The sequence below is a fragment of the Myxine glutinosa genome, chromosome 3, assembly GCF_964187855.1.
Source record: "Myxine glutinosa chromosome 3, kmMyxGlut1.1, whole genome shotgun sequence".
NCBI classification, from domain to species: Eukaryota; Metazoa; Chordata; class Myxini; order Myxiniformes; family Myxinidae; genus Myxine; species Myxine glutinosa.
Genome location: NC_136263.1, coordinates 107,454,970 through 107,479,596, shown reverse-complemented (window position 1 = coordinate 107,479,596; position 24,627 = coordinate 107,454,970). Strand labels below are relative to the sequence as shown.

The window sequence follows — 24,627 nt, the reverse complement described above, 5'->3', positions numbered from 1 at the left end:
CTGATCGATCTCCGTGGTCAAGACCATGACAATCACCGACATATCTGTTTCAGACTTTCAGTTACTGCACAATCCTCACAGTATAAAAGTAAAACTCGATTAATAGAAAGAAAATAGATATTGAGAAGAAAGTAAATTGGTTAAAATGAAATCTGTGAGAAATAAAGATTCTAATCAGAAAATAATTTCGTATCATTGACAGATAGGCCTACTGCTGTTAATGATACTGTCATGGCCAACAAATATTGGTATATTGTGTTGTTTTCCGTTTGCTGATTATCCCCAGCCTTAACCTTTGGGGACCGAATATTATGGTTCATAAGAGCCAAAATAATTCAGAAAGCTGTAATATTAATTTTAACAAAAAATAATTGAAATTAGGATCATATCAGAATCGACGGCTTGTAAATCAAAAGTAGATCAACGAAGTGTCAGTAATCAGAAAACATGATGTACCCTATTTGTTGGCCATGACAGTATCATGAGCAGCAGTACTTTTGTCAGTTAGGATCCTTGTTTTTTTTCTGCTTCGTCAATATTTTACAATATCTATTTGGTCACATTTGGGATTATCAATGAGCATTTGTTGTTTTCTGTGATTACTCAAAAGGTTTAGCATCATTTCTTCGATCTTCCCCATTATCCGTGAACCGTGACACTCTGCAGTTTTTGAGCATTGGCGGGAAGGCTGTTAAGTTTGTTTGAGCCGTTGAGGTGGTAAGTTGAGATGAATCCTTTTGTCCTGCCCTTCACTCTTTAATGTGAAGTTTTATTATCGTGTTAATCCGTGTTATCGCTTGGCGTACACATTTCTGCCATGTATTGTAGATAATTATTTTTTTCCACAGAATAGGGAGTGATAGGACGAGGGGCAAGAAGAGGAGAGTTCGGCCGACATTAAAAAAAGGTCTTTCACTCAGAGTAGTTAATGCATGGAATGGTCTCCCTCGAAAGGTAGTAGCAGCAAAAACACCAGATAGATAAGTTTAAACTGGAATTGGATAGGTACGTTGAAGCATTAGAGATTTAAGGATACATACAGGGATATTGGCAGGACTCCAAGGTAGCTTGAGTAGGGATGTGTGGTCGTCTGGTCGGTGTTTGTGCATTCCTCAGTAAAACCGCCTTCACTCCCTCACACCCTCTCCCCAATGAAACAGAGTCGTTAGCTTGACGAATTTATTTAATGAAGGGTGTTCCGTTAGCAAGCGGCTTGCTTGATTCAAGGAGCTGAAGCAAACAATCCAACGGAACGGAATGCTTGGCACCGCTTAACAACATGGCGGTCTCAATATAAACTCAAACAAATGCTGTCCGGGCCGTCGTTTTCAGCTTTACTCGATCCTCTTGTGACAAGAACTTTCCCAAACGAATATATTGTGTCATCAGCGGCTACAGAGTACGAGGAGAAGGGAAATAGTCAGGTTGCCAAAATGTTGACCCTGCAATGTTAACTACTGCGAACTTTTTTCACGGAAATATGTTCTATATAGTTAGAAGAGTCAAATTAGCTTGGTTGCTACTTGTGCAAGGTAACCGCCACATGCGAATAAGTTAACCGCGACATGCGAATAAGTTAACCGACATGCGAATAAGGTAACCGCTACATGCGCCCCCCCCCCCCCCCCCCCCCCCCCAGAATGCACTCACGGGCATGTACGTAGTTCGCAGGCGCGCTCGGCAGTGCCGAGAAGGCTCGAGCAGTGCTCGGCCCCGGTACGCGTGAAAAAACGCCGCCGTGGGGTTGAGCTGACCGAGGGGCTGGTCAGGCCTTCGGGGGAGGCTGCCGAGGTTCCTTGCGGGCCTCCCAAGGTTTCAGAGTAGGAGTAGTAGCTGCGCGAGTTGCGAGCAGCAGTGCGCGCGAAGGTAACGAAGCAGCCGTGCCACCAACGTCAGTGCGCGTGCAAGAGATGAGCAGCAGTGCCACCCACATCTCGTAACTGCGTTCCTTCGGAGGGTCTTGGAGCAGGCTCGCCCCTCTGGTCGTAGAGGAGGAGCCGAGCGCGGTGCGCGAACCACGTGGCCGCTCGTCGTTTCCAAAACTCCGGCAGTTCGATTGAAACTGCGTTTGAAACTGCGCCCGAATCCATTCGGGAGAAGCCGGGGTCACCAGTTTAGGTGGCTTCCCTGGCCAGGGCGCGCTTGCCGTGTTCGTTTGCAGCCCCCGAATCCGTTCGGGGGCAGCCGGGGTCACCAGTTTAGGAGTTGCGGAAGGCGAGAAGACGAGGCCATTTCGTAGGGTTCGAAGCTCGTTTATTCGTACAGAAATCTCCAGCACTCTGATCGCGAACGGAAGTCGTACAGCTTTTATAAAGTCAAAACCCTCTTCGGAGGGCGTGGCTCCAACAACGCGGCGTGCGTCACGTCCACACAATCAAAAGCCCCACAGGCCCGTGCACGTGGATTATGACCAAATAAGGTAACCGCTACATGCAAATAAGTTAACCGCGACATGCAAATAAGTTAACCGCGACATGCGAATAAGTTAACCGCGACATGCGAATAAGTTAACCGCGACATGCGAATAAGGTAACCGCGACATGCGAATAAGGTAACCGCTACAATATTGTGTTATCAGCGGCTACAGAGTACGAGGAGAAGGGAAATAGTCAGGTTGCCAAAATGTTGACCCTGCAATGTTAACTACTGCGAACTTTTTTCACGGAAATGTGTTCTATATAGTTAGAAGAGTCAAATTAGCTTGGTTGCTACTTGTGCAACGCTGAGCATTTCTAGAGTACGGGGAGTCCATGTCTGGAGATATTTTTTGGATACTATTGTTGCAGAACCACTTTCCGCACATGTGCTGGCGTTGAAATCTACTTTCCGCACTTGTGTAGTGTTGCAAAACCACTTTCCACACTTGTGCTGGCATTGAAAACCACTTTTCACGCATGTGCTAGTATTGCAAAACCACTTTCCACACTTGTGCTGGCATTGAAAACCACTTTTCACGCATGTGCTAGTATTGCAAAACCACTTTCCGCACTTGTGCTGGCGTTGAAAACCACTTTTCGCACTTCTGCTGTTGAAAACCAGTTTTCGCACTTGGGTTGGTGTTGCAAAACCACTTTCCACACTTGTGATGGCATTGAAAACCACTTTACGCCCTCCGGTTCCGTCGTCATGTCTTATGAACAATAGCAATACAATAAAGTTTCTTAGTTTGACCTTTGACCTTCATTTTGACCTTGACATTGACCCCGTATCCAAAAAATAACTCCATAAATGGACTCCCTGTACTATAAAACCCTTAGAAAGAGGTATTACACGACCCTCTAGGTCATCAAGATCAAAAGTTGAAAATTAGCCAACATCCAAGGTAGCGAAAATTGGCCAACATCCAAGAGTGGCGGCCGCCATCTTGAATCCTGAGAAATGCTCAACGTTGCACAAATAGCAACCAAGCTAATTTGACTTTCCTAACAATATAGAACACATTTCCATGAAAAAAGTTTGCAGTAGTTAACATTGCAGGGTCTCATAAAGGACATATAAGGGCGGCAACTAGACTAAAATAAAGATAAACAAGTACAGAAGTATTCTAAGTACACTGCCCCGATGCCAAATAAATAAATAGCATCCTCCAGGCGGCATTGCTGGGCATCTTCGACGATACCGCAGTGCAGCTCATAGAGACTGTATTGGGAGGGAGAGGTGTACAATACTTGATTGATTAATTGTTTAATTAAAATCAATAAACAGTGATCGAAAAATAATTTCTTCATCAATTGGCTAATAGTAATAGCATATACCTCAACCACCAGTGTTTCATCCGAAGATGTAACTTTTTGAGCATTTTTGATAGCCTCAACCACCAGTGTTTCACCCGAAGATGTAACTTTTTGAAAGTTAATTAAATAAATCATTACTCGAGAAAACTAAATAATTGATTGATTAATTGATTAATAAATAAATAATTGATTTATCAAAAATATCCTTTATATCCACATCACTTTTTTTTGTATACAGAATCGAGGCTCGTGAAAGAGCTAACATTTATCACACAAACAAATCAAACAGACAAACAAAATATATAAAAAGGAGCGGTAGACAAGATGGGGAGAGAAGGGGAAGCACACGAACACAACATTTGAGAGCAGGGACATCGGGAGATGTGTGGGAGGGAGAGGGCTTGGGGGGAGGAAGCGTGGGAAGGGGGGGGAGGAGGCGTGGGAAGGGGGGGGGGAGGAGGCGTGGGAAGGGGGGGGGGAGGAGGCGTGGGAAGGGGGGGGGGGGGGGGAGAAGTATAAAACACAAGGACACCAAGGACTTCCAGGAAAGAAGTTGGTATTTCAAAAAAGTGGATTTGGGGTGAAATTAGCGGGGGTAGAAAAGATCAAGGTTTTGGATGGGGGAAGATAAGAGATGGTGGTGTCCTGTCTGAATATCAGCGACCTAGCTCAAAAGGTGCCTGAGATATTGCTCAGATGGGAAAGAAAATAAATAAGTGATTATTAATGAAAATAAATAAATAATAATCGTAAAATAATTAAATTATTAATCAATTGGCTCATAGAATATCTAAATCACCACCATTTCATCCAAATCTGTATCTTTTTAAAATTAATTAAATAAATCATTAATCGAATGATTAATTTATTAATCGATTAATTGATTAATCAATAATAGCCTTTACAGCCAAATCATTGTCATGTCATTCTCATGTCCAAATATCAGCTTCCTAGCTCAAAAGGTGTCTGAGATAATGCCCAGATGAGAAAAGAAATAAATAAGTACTTAATTAATCGCTAATAATTAAGTAACTAATCAATTAATTGATTAATCAAAAAACAAAGAATAATGTTATTGCCAAAGCACCTGCTCACTATTGTGCCGAAATTTCAGCCTCCTAGCTCGAAGGATGGCTGGGATATCGCCCGGACAAACAAACAAACAACCAGAGTGAAAACTGAGTACTCCCTTTCAGCGCGCGTCATCGCCGGGCCCCCTTTGGTGCCCGGCTATGACGTCATGCAGCGCCTGAAGATGGCAAAGGAAAGGTGGGGTGTACAACAAACAAACAACCGGAGTGAAAACTGAGTACTCCCTTTCAGCGCGCGTCATCGCCTGGCCCCCTTCGGTGCCCGGCAATGACGTCATGCAGCGCCTGGAGATGGCACAGGAAAGATGGGGTGTACAATAAATGGAGAGTCAGAAGGGGGAATCCCTGCCAAACTTATCTATGGACCCTACCATTGTGCGCATTTTAGGGAGAGTGGGGAGGGGTTTTACTTGTTTGTTGATCGTGAAGAATGATGAAGTGGTTTAAGCACTCCAGCAAAAAGGTTGATAAGTAGTCCTTGAGCCAGACCAAAAGTAATGCTCCGGCGGGGGGAGTAATTCTCATTATGATTTTCCATTAGACCAATGTCTCAAGTGTCAGAAAAGGTGTGATGGACATCTGAGAACGGTAGCTTAGTGCCCGGATGGACGCCATCTTTGAAACCACCCAGCTCGAAAATGCCCATTTGGTGGGGTACATTGTTGCACGTGTATCTGGACTTCTATACTAGCTATCGATGTGCGGTTGACGACTAAATATACGTCCGATGTGTACCGTCTAAATAAAAAATAATATGAAGCATTTTGTTTTAGATTAATTATTATAAAAATCAATTATCGAAAAAAAATCATATATTTTTCAATATTTTATTATTAGACTTGTACTTTTTTTAGTGAAACAACACTGGTATGATTTTCCAAATTATGCATTGTGCTACACCGTTTATCTGTCTATAAAAATAACTAAAAAACTAAAACATATCATCCACCACGAGTTTACAACAAATAAATGTAAAGAGGCATAAAATGACTTAGGCCGCCGCTGGCATTATCTATTCTGACGATAACGCAAGTTAGGAATGTCGTACGGAGAGGATTTTAACACCATACGATATCTAATAAGCAGGCGGAAATTGTTACATAGGAAATCTGCACTTTGGTGGCCATCTTGGATTTCAAAATGGCCGCCAATTATATTAATTATTCATTACTAGAGTTTGGAAAGACGTATGGAGCTGATTTTAACACCATACGATGTATATTCCTAATAAGCAAGCGGAGGTATCATTGAACATGTCATGTTTTAGTCAAATAACACCGGTATGATCTTCCAAATTATACATTTTGCTAAACCGTTTATCTGTCTATAAAGATTTTCAGGCAATTTGGCCTGCATTATAATAGAGAACAACATATGCTATACAATATACAGTGCACACAAAGTTAATCATCAGAGTCGCCATCAGAGTCATTGGCATCCTGAGCCACGATAGCATCATCCTGCACCATGTTGGAGCATCCCTGCAGCTTACACACAACAGTGCACTTCAACCCATTCAGTATGCAGGAGCAATCTGACGGTCGACACGTCCTTCTGCATGTGCATGAGATGAGATTCAAGACGACATCTGGAGCTGGTAGACCCGCCATCCATCGGATTGTGAGCGAACCGCCATCATCGAGTTCCCAACCATGTCCTGCTGATGGTGTTGGGACGTCTGGTAGGTTTTCAAGGCTGCGTCGCCAGATAGCCGCCTGATAGTTGGCCCTAAGCGTATGCTGCATCAAGGAGTCTTCACAAGGCGGCAATTGTCCAGATTCGATCTGGCCCTTCTTTGCACAGAACATGTGATAACGGAGCGAATTAACACCGACGATCTTCGTGTTCTTGGCGTACAGCTGACACGTGAAGGCCTGAATGCTATTGAAGACGTCTGTTGGTACATTCCACGAAGATCCCAGATCTGTGAATGCTTGAAGATACAGCTCATTCGCTTGCACAAGCTTCAAAGCCTTTATCTTTCCTTGGCTAGCCAGAGCACTCACAGTGTCACACCCGCTCCATGCATGAAGCCCTGGCAATGCACTGCAAACTCCAGACCCCAATACCGCAGCCAACTTTCCAACGTCGATCATTCTGACTCGAACCTTTGTTCCTCGTCTGATGAAGAGCTGACTATCGATGGTTCTGCTGAGATGAAGACTGATGATCAGAACGTCGGTGTCATCTGCCACTAAGATGATCGTCTTGTAGTGGGTAGCGGCGTGCTTTGCGTGGAGAAACATACGCGTGTCTGCTTCCTCGTGGCTACATTTGAGTGCTTGCCTGTACAACTCGGGGCATTTTTCGTGGAGTTGCGTCATCTGTGCATAGTACACTGGTAGATATCTAGCATAGTTCACCTTGTTCATTGCGAAACACCAAGGGATCACTCTTCTGACACAAACCAAGTGAAGCATCCAGTCGCCTTCTCTATCCGCACGAATCAACCCCAGCAGGGTCTCTACCATATCAATATACATCATCCAGAAGCGAGCCAGGTCTCCATGTTTGGTTCGCAGAAAATGTAGGTATTTCGCGAACATGTCAAAGCTCTGTACACACGAATCATCATCGAGAGCAGCAGCGAGAGTCTCGTGGCAAACATCCTCCTTGATGCTGCGAATTTTGAGGTCAGTGCTTCGAATCTGGGGTTCCTTGTCAGGATGATTGCTTTCTATCCACACCTGGAAGCCCTTCCAAATGATGCGCATTAGTGCCTCGTACATCAACTTGTGGAGTCGCACAGCACGGTTGTATTGCTTGCCTTCCAGAACCCTGTTGATGGAACCTTCAGCGATTACTCCTGACTCAACAGCTACATCCCAAAGGCCTGCATCTCCAAACATTTTCCCAATGCTCGACATGAAGTTACAGATGGTATGGAAGTTCCCCATCATGAGCACGATTCTTCCATATCAATCGACATCTTTCCATGCTATTTCGGTCGCCTTAGCAAATAGTGCCTGGTCTAGCACCACCGGTATACGCTCAAGCTGAGGTGATGACATGATGTTCAGAGCTTCTCTGAGGATTTCTTGCACTGTTGCCATATCTGTGGCAGGCGCGTTTATAGTCGGCAGGTAGCCAACTACATCTTCCGTCACCTGAACACGATCTCTAGTCATGATGTTGAAACCAGTCCACGAACTGATTGTCTGGTCGCATGGTTCCAGCATGCGAGTCATAATCCATACGTGATTTCGGCGCTGTGCAAGGGATGTTGCGCCTGCAAGAGTGTCAGAAAGATCTGCAGGCTTGATTGCAGGTGGGCCCTCTCGTTTCCCACCGCTGTATATTGGAACTAAATCGCCGGATGACGGGATAGATCGCTTCTTATCTGCTTTGGATACTGCCGATGGAGGTTGGGGCGGCAAACACGACTGCGACTTCGGTTGGACGATGATACCGTTGACACGATGCGATGTTCCGCCACCACTCAGCGATTCCTCTAGCCTGTCGATGTTATCGAATGCTAATACAGTCGGGACCGAAGGGTGCACATGTGACGGAAGTGGTACTGTATCTTTCTCCACACTTGCTAATTTGTCTATGCATAGCGCTGTCTCGATTTCTTCCAGAACTGTGTACGAACATCCGTGCCCGAGTCGATTCAATATTCTGATGACCTCTGTATTACCGGTGAGCGTTTTCATGACCCACGGAAGTAGGACATGCTTCGATGTTCTGATGGTACCCCGGTGTACAGCATTGATGATATCTTGAGCCATCGACCATACCAGTGTGTCGGCACGCGCAGAGCTACCCCCACTCCCGCAAATCAAAGTATGCAGAAATACACGAAGATAATCTGGTATCTTCACGTAATCTGAAGTGAGTTCTGCTGGCGGAGGCGGCCAACGTTCATTGTAATGAGCATTTTTGATCTGGTGTCGCAGTGAAGTAGCTGCACGCACAATGTTACTTTCACCGTCCGTTCGTTCAAATGCTTTCACTTCTGCTTTCAGGTTTACGCACTCTGCAGCAATCTCTCGCTTTGTCAGATTATCGGGCATCAAGTATACACGGTGTTTCACATTGAAGAAGATGAGCGATTCTCCAAACTCTCTTTGTAATGTGCGCTGCAGATTCTTCTTGATGGAGTCACGAACATCAACTGAAAATGTATCTGAAGACAGGATATCTGTTGCAACATCAACTATTGGAACAATCCTCGGGTTCAAGAACAAGTCAGTGCGAATGAAATTGAATATACATCGTAGCATTTCTTTTTTCTCGATATTATCTTCAATGTCAGTTTCTACTTGAGGTTTTTGGGGCCGTGTGTAGTTTATATAGCAGGAGAAGTGGTAGTGAGCCTCAGCTGCAACCATATCTCGTGTAGTCAATGCCAAAACTCTCTCATCATTGCGAGCTGTCGCAGCATCTCTTATTGTCTTATCTGCTCGAAGTTCAACAGCCAAGACAACTGTTTCACGGGTACGACTGCCTTTTATGAATTTTGAAGCACGCTGGCAAAAAATGCATTTATCATCGTAGACCGTTGAAGTTGATCCTGTCTCTTCCCGTGATGATCGCCGTCGCACCGCATCGCCAGTATCAACTGAAGAACTTCTAGCTGCATTGGTCAAAGTAGCTAGGTGGTTTTTGTGAGTGAAGTCTGATCTACAAGCCCTATGGTATAATATTGGAATATTAGGAAGTTCAACTGCGCCTTCTTGGACTAGCTTTAGAATTGGATAAAAGTTTCTAACTGCGGCTGCGTCACACAATGTCTTCCAAGAACTGTTGCCCGCTGCCTTGCTTAGTTCAGAGAGTGGCGACTTCTTGCTGCACAGGATGCACGTTCCGGACTCAGGTTCAATCTTCGCCCGTTTCGCCTCGACACCGGCCATCTCAGCTGAAAGAACAAAAAGACTGACGTTAGATTACTCCGATATCCGAAAAGCTCGCCAGCTTACATAGACATACTCATCCAAGTCAGTGAACATGTTAGATGGCGCCACAATACAACTCTATAACAGAGTTGTATGTGGCGTCATCTAACATGTTCACTTTTAGTTCTTAAGCCACCCACCCCCCCCCCCCCCCCCTTCAGAAATTAATCAGGTCACCGCAACAAATCTCAGACTGAGATATAGAATATAGATATAGAATAGACTGACGTCACTTTCGGCACTGGGTTCTGTGGGTTGATTATCGGCGGGAAATTCCAACTGACATAGTTTCGGTTTGTGGAAAGTGCATGCCTTTTCATATATTTTTTGTGTAAACTCGTGGTGGATGATATGTTTTAGTTTTTGAGTTATTTTTATAGACAGATAAACGGTGTAGCACAATGCATAATTTGGAAAATCATACCAGTGTTGTTTCACTAAAAAAAGTACAAGTCTAATAATAAAATATTGAAAAATATATGATTTTTTTTCGATAATTGATTTTTATAATAATTAATCTAAAACAAAATGCTTCATATTATTTTTTATTTAGACGGTACACATCGGACGTATATTTAGTCGTCAACCGCACATCGATAGCTAGTATAGAAGTCCAGATACACGTGCAACAATGTACCCCACCAAATGGGCATTTTCGAGCTGGGTGGTTTCAAAGATGGCGTCCATCCGGGCACTAAGCTACCGTTCTCAGATGTCCATCACACCTTTTCTGACACTTGAGACATTGGTCTAATGGAAAATCATAATGAGAATTACTCCCCCCGCCGGAGCATTCACTTCAAAATATGGCCGGTTGGCTCAAGGACTAAAGGAACCGCTGGCTCGGTAAGCAATAGCAAACTCATTGGGAATGGAACACATCCCCTGCTGTTGGTGTAGCCCAGGCATGAGCATGGCCTCCTTCCTGCATCACATTTCAAATTTCCTTCTTATAACCATTATAACCTAAAGTTGAGATCAGGAAACGCTGTGAAAATCAGAAATAATAAATAATTCCCGCCGAGTATCTGTCCCGATTTGTGGGCGTTTTTGTTTTCTTCGAAGCTCTCATGTGTACTGTTTTACAAACCATTGCGTGTTGTCACAGAAGTGGTTTTAAATCGAGGAAATGTATGAATTCCCCACCCCCTCTCTCCTCGCCCCTCCCCCCTTTGGTTTTGACCAAATTAATGAGCAGATTGATATGCAAGGTGGTAGGTAGGTCGTGACCCAAATTTGAGGTCAATCAAATAGCCCGTCCCTGACATTATAAATCCCCAAAATTTGACCCCGGGCGAATTTCGATCGTAGTTGAAGGATGGTTCAGTGTCATTTTGATGCTCTCTCGAAGGTCTATTTCATTCCACTGAATTGCAGCTTTTTTGCAAAATTGCAAAAAATTGCTTTTTTTCTTTCTTTCTTTTGTATACCAAGTCGAGGCTCGTGTAAGAGCTAACACATAAAACATATAATAGAGGGAGCGGGAGACAAGAGGGGAGAGAGAGGGAATCACAACAACAGTAGGGAACAGGGACATCGGGACGTCTGTGGAAGGGAGAGGGCTGGGGTTGGGTACACGAGATAAACAAAATGGACACCACAGGGACTTTCAGGAAAGAAAACAGGGAATTTGAAGGAGGTGGATTTGGGGTGTTTTAACGGAGGTAGAAAAGATCAAGGTTTTGGATGGGGGAAGATAAGATATGATGGTGAACAGCTGTTTTGAAGACCTGGGGGTAGGACTGGGATTGAATAGAGTGAGGGAATTTGTTGCAGAGACGGGGAAAAAAGAGGAGTGAAGATCAGGAGAGAGGCTTGATTTTGGCAGTTTCACCAGAAGAGGGTTGCTGGCAGATCTTGTGCATCCTGCAGGAATATTTGAACCTTGCTCTTGAAGGAAAAAGATTTAAAATGTTGATTTTTGACTTTGGCCTTTTATTGTCCCCCGTCGCACCGCGGAGCTAAAGGGGGACTATGGTTTTCCCCTACGTCCGTGTGTCCGTCCGTCCGTGTGTGCGGGCGTGCGTGCGTAAGCGAAGGACCGCATTCAAATTTGGTGTGTGGGTGCAACTCACGTCAAAATCCAAGATGGCCGCTGCCATGTAGCTCGAAGTGAGCGGGTGTTTACGCTGTAATGACATAATATACGTAATGACGTAGCATGATGGCCGGACACAAAACTTCCGCTACTTTAATATATATATTAGTTGTATATTTAACCTCCAGTAACGTTGCAATCACTACAAAGGGATTAGTGTTATGATTATATTTACTATAATAATAATAAAGTTACGTTATTATTACGAAAATTATATGTATTTTTTAAAACGAGGTGAATTCCTTACTTCCGCTTTTACACCGCTTCAATCCATCGACTTTCCATTCATGATATGATGCACCACGCAGTGACCCGGGTTGCCCCGTGATTTTTGACCATTTTACATAATTAATTAATTAATTTTAGGGGGAGTGTAACCTGGGTTCGCGTGATTGGAAAATCCTTTGTGTACCCATACCTTTTGGCAAGAACAAGCACGTTTCCAAGCAATACACAGCAGAACCAGGTCTATCCTTCTCACCTCTAATTACAACTTTTAATATACAACGTTTAAAATGTGTGTTATGATCTTTTCCCAGGGCCACTAATTTGCATGCACTTATAAACGCGACAATACGGTATAAAGTGTTAACAGTTGTTACGTCACTGCAGTACGGACAGTACGTGTTACCGCCCAGCCAGTCACACGACGTGCGCGTGCCTTGATTATTGATTGATCACTCAGTTCAGTACGACGTCGTGCAGTGTCTATAATTATACTGGGGCCGGTCTACGCTGGTACAGTCGTGTACACAACCTATTGGATCGCGGGTATTGGCATTATTTTCCCGGTTTATTTTGATTGTTGAATTTGGTATCACATCTAAACAAACTTTATTTAACGAACTGCATGCCCAGTGCGGATGTTCCGGGTCATTTTAGCCTTCACGAGAGAACGGGTTACTGTTAAATGGCCCTGATTTGAGAATTGCCGCATCTCACGAGGTAACCCGGGTTAATCAATATGGCGGCGTCACGGCGTAACCCGGGTTACCGTCACCGCGTGGTGGATCATATTGGGATTAAAGTGTTATGGTTATATTTACTAAAATATTATTATTACTACGAAAACTATACGACTGAAACGATACCACTGTATTAAGAAACCTGGGTTTAATTTGTCCGAAGCAGACGGTGAGTCATAACGCCTAAGGATTATACGTACCGTTTTGTTGGAAGAGACGTAACGCCGATGCTTTCGATATTTGAGGGTCATTTTATCAATCGGTTTGTTTGTGTTTCACACTGAATGAAAAACGTAAAGGAAGAGCATGGCTATATGACAGGTTCGACGATATGTTCGGCATGAACGGCATATAAATCAAAATGGCGGTGCGTGGAGAGTCAGCCGCAGCACCGCCGTAATGACATCAGATGTAATCACATCACCCTGTCATGTGACCAGATCCTCAGCTCTGATTGGTATATGTTTGAGGGGACATACATACATACATACATACATACATACCTACATACAGACGGACAAACACTGTTCTAGACGGCTCTGCCCAATGGGCTACACCGTAAAAATGAATCAAAGGCCAAAATCGAGCGCAATGAGTGCACATACTGTCAGTGATGCGCATATTGTTGACATCATCCTTAACATTTCCAGGACACATGTTGCTCGATTTCCAGAGGTACTGTAGATAATCAGTACTGATAAAAGTCACCCAAGCAACAAGGTCAATGAGTTCTCGTACACGGTGGTGTTTCCAAACACTATGTGTCACTGTTCTGTTTACCGGACAGCCTCGGGTACGCTTTCCGAGTTGTGCCCAGAAAGTGCATCATGTAGGTTGCGAATGAAGTAATCCCTGTATGACTCTGATAAAGCCATGAAAGTACCACCCATGATGATGAACTCCACCTTGTCCACACTGTGTCCCAGTTGTTGTAGCTGTTGGGATGGACAGGAGGAGCAACGTGTTCTCCGAGACATACAGAAAGCAGTTTGCATTGAGACTTCTAATAGGCCATGGGCCACATATGGTCCACGAGCATCCCCCCCACCTCTAAACCAAACCAACTTTTTTTGAAGCCCAGAGGCATACTAAACACGATTCCAAATGTTACCAAGAAAAATTTAGGGATGCAATGCCCATTTCGGCTCAACAAAGTAGGGTACCCTCATAATTATGCCGACGCTCTCCGACGTCGACCGAACTTTGACTACTGATTATAATCTTCCACCAGAGGCCTCAAATAGCTCCTATTTCAATATATGATATACCAAATGAAAGATTATGAGCTGTTCTTTTTGAATATGTGGTAAATGAAACTATTGGGACAACTAGTTAAATAAACAGCTCTGCGGAACACAATAATTCAACCCGCGACTGCTTCTTCAATGAAATATTGGTATTTATTTCACAATCAGATTTTTTAACATTTATTTACATGGAAACTTTTCAATGTTGTATTAATCTCTTCATCGTGTATTACATTTGCTTTCAGGCGATACCTTCATATTTTTTCTAACAAGAGCCAATCTGAAATAACAGCCATTTGAATGTTTTAGATTCAACGTTGTGGAACGTTAACATGCACTATATTGATTCCAGTTATGCAGGCAATACCCATCGGCATGATCCCGTAATGTTTTTATATGCATTGTAATTAATTGATTCACTTTTTAGATCACAAGAAAAATTGTCACTAGCTAGCAAAATCCAAATTTGCCACCAAAAGTGACATGACAGTGCCCTCTCCTACAACTATGGGGATTGTCACTAAAAGAAATGAATATGTAACCCATGCCTATTTTAGTTGCATTTCAGATTCATTTTCCACAAATGAATGTTTTAAATACATAGTTAAGATCTCTCCTCAATATGGAAGAAAACAGGTAACAACCATTTGAATTAATTAAGTTTAACTGCTGTCAATTTACATATTTAAGTTTTCTATTTGCAGATTATACTAATTATAAATAATGGATATCTTGATATATGGATAAATAACCCCTGTTATTAACTTAAGCAAAATAGTAACTGCTTTTTTAATTCTTATTTTATGTCTACTTTCAGATGCGAGTAGGACTTAGACTGCGATGCTGACATCTATACTTGGAGAACCGTGCATCTAACCATGGCTTCGACATCCCACAAGAAGCGAAAGCATTGTACATCTGACATGGAACCCATTTGCATCATACACGTACCAGGGCTGAAGTATGGACCAATACAGCTGATGACGAATGTAAAGGATCCGGAACTGAAGATGGAAAAGTTGAAGGAGATCAAGCGTAGAAGAATGGCTGAACCTCAAGATTCACCCTATCGACTTGAAGAATCATGCATAAAACTACCTGACATTATTGAAGAAGTGCATGGTTTTCACCGGGAATGCTATCAACGTTTTACGATGAATCTGAACCGCTTAAAAGAAGCAGAAACATCATCTTTGCCAGAATCCCGATCAACCCGCCGATCATCTAGTGATCACATTATCTTCCATGCTGATTGTATCTTCTGCAGATCAGAAGCAAGAAAGAAAGTAAAAATCCAAGGCAGCTGGACAACCGAAGGCCTCATAGACTTTGAACGGGAAGGCTGGAAACATGTCATTGATGTAGCAGAGGTGCGAAATGATGAAACTCTCCTTTTACGCATCAGGGGGCATGACCTCTTTGCATGTGAAGCAAAGTTTCACAGGTCATGTCGAAACAGATACACACAGAACCCTGAAAAATGGCGAAGTGATCGACTTGATGAACAAGAGAGACAGCGTGAAGTAGAAAAAGCTCACCAGATGGCAATGGCAGAAGTGACAAAAGTGGTTGACAAAGAAATTATTGCTGAGAAGAAAATTATGAAGCTATCTGTCTTGCTGAAGGTCTACACCAATAGGCTTCAGGACAGTCCACACCCGAATCCCAACTTCAGGAGCACCAACCTCAAGAAGAAGCTCGAGAAATATGATGCTTACCAAAGGAGCCTGGGATTTTGTCAAATGGGAGATTTCCAATCATACTTGGTATACAATACTCAAATTAATGTCGATTCAGCTGTTCGAAAAGCCTATCAATTAGCTTCAGAAGACACAGTTGCACTTGTCGGCACACAAATGCACCAGTCAATACAAGAGGCATACAATAACTCTACAGAAAAGTCCTGACACAGACGTCTTCTTCATTCTATTGCACTATGCACACCGACTGGCTGATATCACAGTCCTCTTTGACACAGGAACAGGGAATAAAAAGAAGCTGATCAATATCTCAGAACTGGCCCATAACTACTCCCACGAATACTGCACGGCTCTCATGGCTCTGCATGCCTTTTGCGGCTGTGATACAACAAGTGCATTCAGAGGGATAGGAAAAGTAAAGCCTATGAAAACACTGCTGAAAATCCCTCGATATGTTCCAGTGTTGGCACAGCAGGGTGATACTTGGGACATTCCTTCACAGCTTCTGGATGACCTTGAAGCCTTCACATGTGCCATCTATGGTAGACCAAGGGTTTTAAAAGTGGATGACCTGCGACTCCTCAGGATAAATGAGCTATGTGCTCGTGATGAGACACTAACGCCTTCACAAAACATCGACATGGCCACTTTACCTCCCTGTAGAAGAAGCTTGCTTCAGCACATTGCGCGAGTCAACTATCAAGTGGGAATCTGGAAACGAGCACATATCCCTAAACCTGATGTTCCGCTGGCACACAATGGCCACGGATGGACACAAACAGACGAGCATCTCGAACCTCTGTGGTATGACGGAACTATGTTGCCTGCACAACTCTCGGATCTAGCCCGTACCGTTGCTCCTGGTACAGTCAACGACGACGATAACGACGACGACGACGATGATGATGATGATGCACTCATGGCTGAGAACAGTACCCTGGATGGAGATGAAACAGACAGTGACATAGAATGAACACTAAATCATGTTTATCCATGTTTCAAATTTGTCTATAATGTAATTGATTAACCAGATGTGTTCCTGTGTTTTATGTTTTATTTGATATGTATAATTCAAAATGAAATGTCTGTGTGTCTGTGACCGCCGATGGCTGTGGGCACCACACCCGGGCAAACGGCTTATTGGTGTGTGTGTGTGTGTGTGTGTGTGTGTGTGTGTGTGTGTGTGTGTGTGTGTGTGTAGGTGTGTGTGTTTAGGGGTGTGTGTGTGTGTGGTTTTTTTAGTATTGTGTGTGTAACAAACATGTTTAGCAGAATATGTGTACATTCTCTTTGTCAAAGCTTTGAGGGTTAAGCGATTTTTGGCACTATGTGATGGCCATATTGGATAGAGTCACAACTATTGATTAAAATAAATAAACATGTTTGCTTAGTATCTTGTATTCTCAACAAAAGAAATTTAAAATCAGTTTAGTATATATGCATATAAAAACGTTATGTAATATAGGTATTGCTGTGCAACTGGATTGTTAATATAGTACATGTTAACGTTCCAAAACGTTGAATCTAAAACATTCAAATGGCTGTTATTTCAGATTGGCTCTTGTTAGAAAAAATATGAAGGTATCGCCTGAAAGCAAATGTAATACACGATGAAGAGATTAATACAACATTGAAAAGTTTCCATGTAAATAAATGTTAAAAAATCTGATTGTGAAATAAATACCAATATTTCATTGAAGAAGCATTCGCGGGTTGAATTATTGTGTTCCGCAGAGCTGTTTATTTAACTAGTTGTCCCAATAGTTTCATTTACCACATATTCAAAAAGAACAGCTCATAATCTTTCATTTGGTATATCATATATTGAAATAGGAGCTATTTGAGGCCTCTGGTGGAAGATTATAATCAGTAGTCAAAGTTCGGTCGACGTCGGAGAGCGTCGGCATAATTATGAGGGTACCCTACTTTGTTGAGCCGAAATGGGCATTGCATCCCTAAATTTTTCTTGGTAACATTTGGAATCGTGTTTAGTATGCCTCTGGGCTTCAAAAAAAGTTGGTTTGGTTTAGAGGTGGGGGGGATGCTCGTGGACCATATGTGGCCCATGGCCTATAAAGGTTAGACTGCATATATGAACAACATTGCTATGCTGTGCGCAGGAGAAGTGGTGGAAGTATTGGTCAGAAGAAGAGTGGACATATGTTGTGTGCAAGAGATGAGATGGAAGGGAAGTGGTGTGAGAATGGTGAAGGGTAGGCAGGGACAGAAATACAAGTTTGTGTGGCAAGGGTGCCCGGAGGGCGTAAATGGTGTTGGTGTCCTGTTTTCTGAGGAGTTTGTAGACAGTGTGGTGAGTGTGACTAGAGTGAGTGATAGGTTGATGATGGTGAAAATGATGATTGGAAAGCTCTTGGTGAACGTCATCTCAGGATATGCTCCGCAGGTTGGTCGGAGCGATGAAGAGAAGGACAAGTTCTGGTGTGCGATAGAGAAGCTGATGGAAAACGTGAAAGATGAGGAAGTTGTTGTGGTGGGAGGAGACCTGAATGGACATGTGGGAATGAGTATGGATGGTTTTGAGGGAGTTCATGGGGGTTACGGATATGGTGAGAAATGGAGAAGGTGAAAGGATTTTGGAGTTTGCTGATGGAGCTGATTTGTTGATTTGTAATACTCAGTTCCAGAAAGAGGATAATAAGCTTGTTACATACACGTCAGGTGGGTCGACGACAACCGTTGACTACCTGATGGTGCGTAGGCGAGATAGGGGGCACCTCCGGGACACAAAGGTGATCCCGGGGGAGGAGGCTGTTTCACAGCACCACTTGGTTGTCTGCGACATAAGGGTGAAAGGTGCGAGGAGAGCGCGGCGGGTGAAGTACCAACCAAGAATGAAGGTGTGGAGGTTGAAAGAGGTGACAGTAAGGGAGGCATTAAAAGAGAGGCTGAGTAGGGTAGAGGATGATGTGGTTGAGCTTGAAAGTGGTTGGATGTCAATGAAAGCTAGTCTGTTGGGAGCCGTTGGTGAGGTATGTGGATGGACAAAAGGACCACCGAGGCACTCGGAAACATGGTGGTGGGATGATGAAGTTGGAAAGAGGATTGACGAGAAGAGGAAGAAGTTCAAGGAGTGGCAGAAGGCGAAGGGTACGGGAGCAGAAACAGCAGAGCATGAAAGTTATAAGGCAGCCAGGAAGGCTGCAAAGAAAGAGGTAGCAAAGGCGCAGGAGGCATGTAGGAAAATGTTTGGAGAACGCTTGGATTCGGAAGAGGGTCAGAAAGCAGTATTCAGGATTGCAAAGCACATAGCGAAAGAGAGGTGTGATGTGATAGTAAGGGAAACATATAAAAATCTGTTAACTAAATTGTTACCAAAAAATTTCTTAACCAATATGTTTGTAAAGGTGTGTAATAACATGTGTTAAAATGTTGAAGGTCAACTCCCGTGGGAAACACAGAAAAAAAGCTGTTGAATTCGGGTACCGAAAAATTATTTTCGAGAATTTTTATTTTTTTTAATCAGCCCTTAAGTAACTTATGAGGGGTCAAATACGGGTTTTTCATGATTCTGAGTTGATTGTTAATATTTATATTTCACCACAGACACTCCTTTGTGGAAAAATAATTTCTAAATATATCTCATTTTCTACTTTGCAGGACATGGAGTCTAGCAATATGGATGAAGACGTTACTCCACCTGTGCTCAATTGCTTCATCTGTGCACGCTCGGATACACCAGCTGAAAGGCTCATACAGGCAACTCCAAAGGGATACTCAACTTTATTGAAACAAGCAGAAACTGTCGAAAATGTTACTGTTGTGGAACGTATGAAGGAGGCTCAAAAGGAAGGAAAACTGAGGTACCACCAGAAGTGTAAAAATGATCTGTACAACAACTTTGTTGCAACCACCAAGAAGTCAGCTCAAGCATCAAAGGCAGAGAAAGAGTCATCAAAGTTGAAGAGAAGACGCACTACTTGTGAGTTCAGTTCATCAACTGGCTGCAGTTCTAGAAGATCACAGTCAGTTGACCTCCTGTATAAGGATGTATGCATTCTTTGCAACCAACCAGCCCAGCTCTACAAAAATAATCCAGCACGAGCTAGAAAGAAATACAGAGTGCCAGATAATTTGACTGCAGATACACTGAAGGCAAGCTTGCTGAAGACAGCACGGAGTCGCGGGGATGACTGGGGCACTGAAGTCACTGGACGCCTGGAAGGGATCAACGACTTGGCAGCAGAAGAAACACTGTACCATTTGCGATGCAAACTTATGTTTGCGAGAGGTGACAGTTTGTCCAAGACTGATGAGGAAGGAAAAAGGAAGAGAGGACAGAGGTGTATTGATGAGGAGCGAGAGGCAGTTTTTATTGAATTCTGCGAATGGTTAGACTCAGAATTAGAGCATGGGGTAATGAACATGGACCAAGTCCATGAAAAGCTGCAGGAGTTTGATCAGTCACCAGAGAAGAGCCTTTCTTATTCAAAGCATTGGCTGAAGATAAAACTTCTAGAGAAATACGAAGACACCTTGTATTTCACAACACATGAAAGAAGGGCAGATGTACTCTGTCTCAAAGATGGCACCGACAATATTCTGCGAGAGCATCATGCTAATCTTGACCATGGAGATGAGAAGACTCAGATCATAAAGACGGCACTCAAGTTCATATCCAATGATATTGCCTTGATTGATTTAGGTCCAAAGTCATACCCCACCACACACAGTATGACTGACATCGATAGTCAGCTGACACTTGTTCCTGCAAGCCTTCAGATGTTCTTGAGACCGATTGTCAAGACAGACGAAAGAGTTGCCGTTTGGGGGCAGAATTTTATTAAGGCCTGTCGACCTCGGTCTGGAGTATTGCCACACCAAATGGGGCTTGCCATACAACTTGATCATAGATTTGGGTCAAAATGGATGCTCAACAAGTTCCACCGGCTGGGATACACTGAGTCTTACACGGAGACACAAAACTACAAATACTGCTTCCTTAATAGTAGGAGTGGAGATGATGTTCCAGATACTTCTGGCACTCTTGACACCATTGTGGAGGAAACCGATGAACAGATCAATGATGAGGTTGCGGTTGATGCTGCGCTTGAGGATCAATCAGTGATGACAGCCAAAGTGCCAGCCAGTGAAAGTGAATTGTCAAGTAATGATCAGGTGGTCTTTATGGAGGTTGGGGAAACAAACAATGCAGTCACTCAGTTTGTTGGAGACAATATAGATTTAAACATTGTCTCTATTCACAGAAACACTCCCTTTCACTCAATGGGTTGGATCGAAGTCACCTCTCCGGCACCACCTTTGCCAGATCCACAGACAACAGCAGCTTTCCCCCGGGTGAAGTTGAAGGCACTCGACAAAGCTAAGATCCTGAGAGGAACTGAAGTAAAGATTATTCCATTTACGAACAGGAAACAGATAGGAACGAACGCGATCATGTTTCTCCCCCTCGCTGAGCTTTCCTCCTCCCTGGCTCATGATCAGCCACTCCTCACTCCAGGTGACACACTCTGGGCAGCGGGGTGGGTGATCAAAGCCAACGATCCTGAGTTCCCACACTCCAACTGGAATGGCTGGATGAAGAGAATCCATGCTAATGATGCAAAGCAGAGCACACAGATCGAGTTCCTCCCAGTTATTGAAGGAGACCCTAATGACCTCAACACCATCTTCACCACTCTGAAAGAGTGCATACGGCGCGCTGGGGTCGCTATAGTGACCTTTGATCTTCCGATTTGGCTGAAGGCTGTGAATATAATAAAGCAGGCAAATCTACCCGTCATTCCAAGGTTGGGTGGTTTTCACCTGCTGAAGTCTTATCTTGGATCAATGGGTAACATCATGGAAGATTCTGGACTACTAGATGTGATCCAGTTGATCTATCCTGGAAGTACGACAGCCAACCACATCATGGATGGAGGATGTTTTGACAAGGCAATCCGTGTTCACCTCCTCATCGATGCAGCCATCTATCAACACATCATGAAACTTGCCTTCACTGAGGAGGAGCGTGGTGACATGAAGACCTTCATGGAGAAGGTGGCTGATGGGAAGATGGGAGCCAGACATTCAGACCCAGTAGTGCCAGTGTTTGAGCAAAGGTTTGAAGAAACCTTCAAACGACTCGCAAAAGGAGGAAGAACACCTGCACTCTGGGTGGAGTACCACCACATGGTAGATGTGATCAAGGTCTTTATCAGAACCGAGCGACTTGCAGACTACAATGGGCATCTGTCCTGCATTGTTACCAAGATGCTTCACATCTTTGCCGCTGCAGGCCATCATTGGTATGCCAAGGGCGCACGGCTGTACTGTCAACTCATGAAGGAACTAGAAACTTTGCCTGCTTACAAAGACACCTTAGAACGTCTCACTGCCCACGGGAACCACGTTGTCCGTTACTCAAGTCATGAGTGGTCCGGCACATGGTGTGACATTTGCATTGAGCAGACATTAATGAAGGCAGCCAAGTCACAAGGTGGACTGAGCAGAGGAAGAATGAGAAACAGTTTTTCTGGCCACAAATGCTGGGTGCTCACCCTCAGTCACCTGTCTGATGTCAACCGGCGGATGGAGGAGGACGTCAGTAAACATGTTCCAGTCCACAGAGACCTTGCCAAGACACAGATGAAGCGAGATGCAGAGGCAGTTGAACTTGTCCTAAAATGGTTTGAGGAGATCAAGCCATTCGACAACGATAGAGACAAGGAGTTGCTCGTGTCTTTCTCAACAGGATTCACAAGCACTGGAGATGACGCAGTCAATGCTGAGAGAGCAGCTGAAGTTGGGATGGAGATGCAGATCAAGCTGGATGGACAGTCAGTGACGTCGACCATGGATGTCAAGTCAAAGATAAAAGCCCTGTCATCACTAAGAAAATTTCCCTTGGTCAACGAGAAAAAGATTCACCTTGACTCACTAAAGTTGTTCAACCGACTGATCATTTTCGCCCAGCGGGATATGACAGTTGAGACAAGCTTACAATATGAGCTGACTCCCTTCCCATTGTCCCTGTTCAGCAACAATGATCAGAAGATGAACAAGGCAAACAAGGCAGACTTTTCAAATACAAGCCTGAAGGCGTTAACTGATCCACTTGACTTGACTAACCAACCCTGCTGCACCCTCGTAATTGATGGCGGATGGCTTGTCTACATGGTGAAATGGGAACAACGTCAGACCTGGCAGGAGATCGCCAACAGTTACCTGAGCTACGTGCAGTATCTGGGCCGCTGCTCCCAGAAGATCATTGTGGTCTTTGATGGCTACAGCAGATCACCAAAAGATCACGACCACATCCGGCGTACCAAGAATTCCTGCTGTAATCTCCAGATTCGACCGGATATGTCCAACTGGACCCCAAGAGCAAAGTTTCTGGACAACACTCATAACAAGAGTGAGCTCATCCACCTTCTCTCTTCAACCTTCCGAAAACATCACATCACTGTGGAGCAGTGTGACAATGATGCTGACACTTCAATTGTGAGAGAGGCATTGGCTGCTGCTTCAGATGGCTCTGTTGAGGTCAGTACCATTTGTGTCTTCAGTTAGTATAACTATTGGATGGAGCCCGGGGGGAGATGGGGTAATTTAAAAATAAGAGAATTCACACTGTTGAAAAGTTAAATCTGTTCTTGAACGGTTCATTATGCTTTGTACATGTTGTTATATTTTCAGGTGCGGGCAGAAGATGCAGACGTGCTGATAATGCTGGTGCACCATAGCTCAGACAGCCACCATCCACTCTTCTTAACCACATCAAACGGCTCTTATGACGTCCGAAAGATCAAAGAATCTCTCTCCGAAACACAGAAGAGCTACCTGCTCTTCTGTCACGCCTTCACGGGGTGTGATACGGTTTCTGCAATCGCTGGTCATGGGAAAACAACTCTATTTGCCAGGTAATAATGATAATACTACTATTACGTCGGCAAATAATACCAATACTAATAATAATAATAATTATAATCATTGTCATCATAGTATAAATGTTAAAAATAATAATAATTTTATTTCTGTTTTACATTATACTTTACTTGACATAGACCTGGTGCTTTTTTTTAGGTTTTGCGAAGGGGACGCGGCTGAGTACATCGACATCTTCCTTGACACAGAAGCCACCAAGGAAACAGTGATTCAGGCTGGTACTGCGATTTTCAAGTACATTTACCATGGACGAGATACTACATTGGGTGAAATTCGGTACAACATGTTCTCAAGGAAGGCAGCGGCAGGAGTGATCAAACCAGAGACTCTACCTCCAACAGAGGGTGCAGCTGCACAACATTCACTCCGTGCCTACCTGCAGACCCGGGACTGGATCCTTCTACAGAGCATGTCTCTGAACCCCAGTGACTATGGATGGACAATAGGTGTGCATGGGTATGAGCCAGTTCCAACACTGGACCCCACGGCTCCTGAGGAGCTATTGCAGTTCACGAGCTGTAATTGTCATGGAGATTGCAGCAACCGGCGATGCAGCTGCAAGAAGAATGGGGTCACGTGCATCTCGGCCTGTGGAGTCTGTAATGGCATTACATGCAGAAACTGCAGTCATGATGTTGTTGAGTCTGAAGAAGACATAGACAATGACTGTTGAAACTTCTGACATTGTGAATGAGAAATAACTCTTGAGTATTATATATGTATGTGAAATAAAAGCTACTTTGTGTGTAAATGTAAAAGTGAAAATATAAATGTTAACAATCAACTCAGAATCATGAAAAACCCTTATTTGACCCCTCATAAGTTACTTAAGGGCCAATTAAAAAAAAAAAAATTCTCGAAAATTATTTTTCGGTACCCGAATTCAACAGCGTTTTTTCTGGGTTTCCCACGGGAGTTGAACTTCAACATTTTAACACATGTTATAACACACCTTTACAAACATATTGGTGAAGAAATTTTTTGGTAAC

The 24,627-nt window shown here is 43.6% G+C and overlaps 2 protein-coding genes across 4 annotated transcripts in view; one reads left to right on the top strand and one right to left on the bottom strand.

The window, feature by feature from the left end:
* Positions 1-24,627, bottom strand: part of ELP3 (elongator acetyltransferase complex subunit 3) — a 55,079-nt gene that overhangs the window by 20,056 nt on the left and 10,396 nt on the right. The window contains exons 1-2 of one of the 2 annotated variants that reach the window (XM_078774398.1): positions 24,015-24,085; positions 13,567-13,721 (exon numbers count right to left, since the gene is read on the bottom strand). In XM_078774398.1, the coding sequence (XP_078630524.1) occupies positions 13,567-13,721; positions 24,015-24,049 (190 nt within the window). In that variant the 5' untranslated portion in view covers positions 24,050-24,085. Of the gene's footprint in view, positions 1-13,566; positions 13,722-24,014; positions 24,086-24,627 lie in introns of those variants that run through there. The other variant, XM_078774397.1, reaches the window with a different exon arrangement.
* Positions 651-24,445, top strand: LOC137423276 (uncharacterized). Of its 2 annotated transcripts, XM_078774396.1 has the most exons (4): positions 651-717; positions 19,352-23,236; positions 23,390-23,613; positions 23,777-24,445. In XM_078774396.1, exons 2-4 carry the CDS (start codon positions 19,355-19,357, stop codon positions 24,309-24,311), a joined length of 4,641 nt encoding a protein of 1,546 aa, XP_078630522.1. In that variant the 5' UTR covers positions 651-717; positions 19,352-19,354; the 3' UTR covers positions 24,312-24,445. The 2 variants fall into 2 exon arrangements, with proteins under 2 accessions (XP_078630522.1, XP_067966334.2); XM_068110233.2 differs by lacking the exon at positions 651-717 and having other exon boundaries at positions 19,172-23,236.

What these genes read in the sequence shown, in the direction of transcription:
- LOC137423276 (XM_068110233.2), top strand. Translation starts at nt 19,232, where the DNA reads ATGAGGGGTCAAATACGGGTTTTTCATGATTCTGAGTTGATTGTTAAT. An exon ending in CTTCAGATGGCTCTGTTGAG is followed by an intron (nt 23,237 to 23,389) that starts GTCAGTACCATT and finishes TTATATTTTCAG; the next exon opens with GTGCGGGCAGAAGATGCAGA. An exon ending in AAAACAACTCTATTTGCCAG is followed by an intron (nt 23,614 to 23,776) that starts GTAATAATGATA and finishes GCTTTTTTTTAG; the next exon opens with GTTTTGCGAAGGGGACGCGG.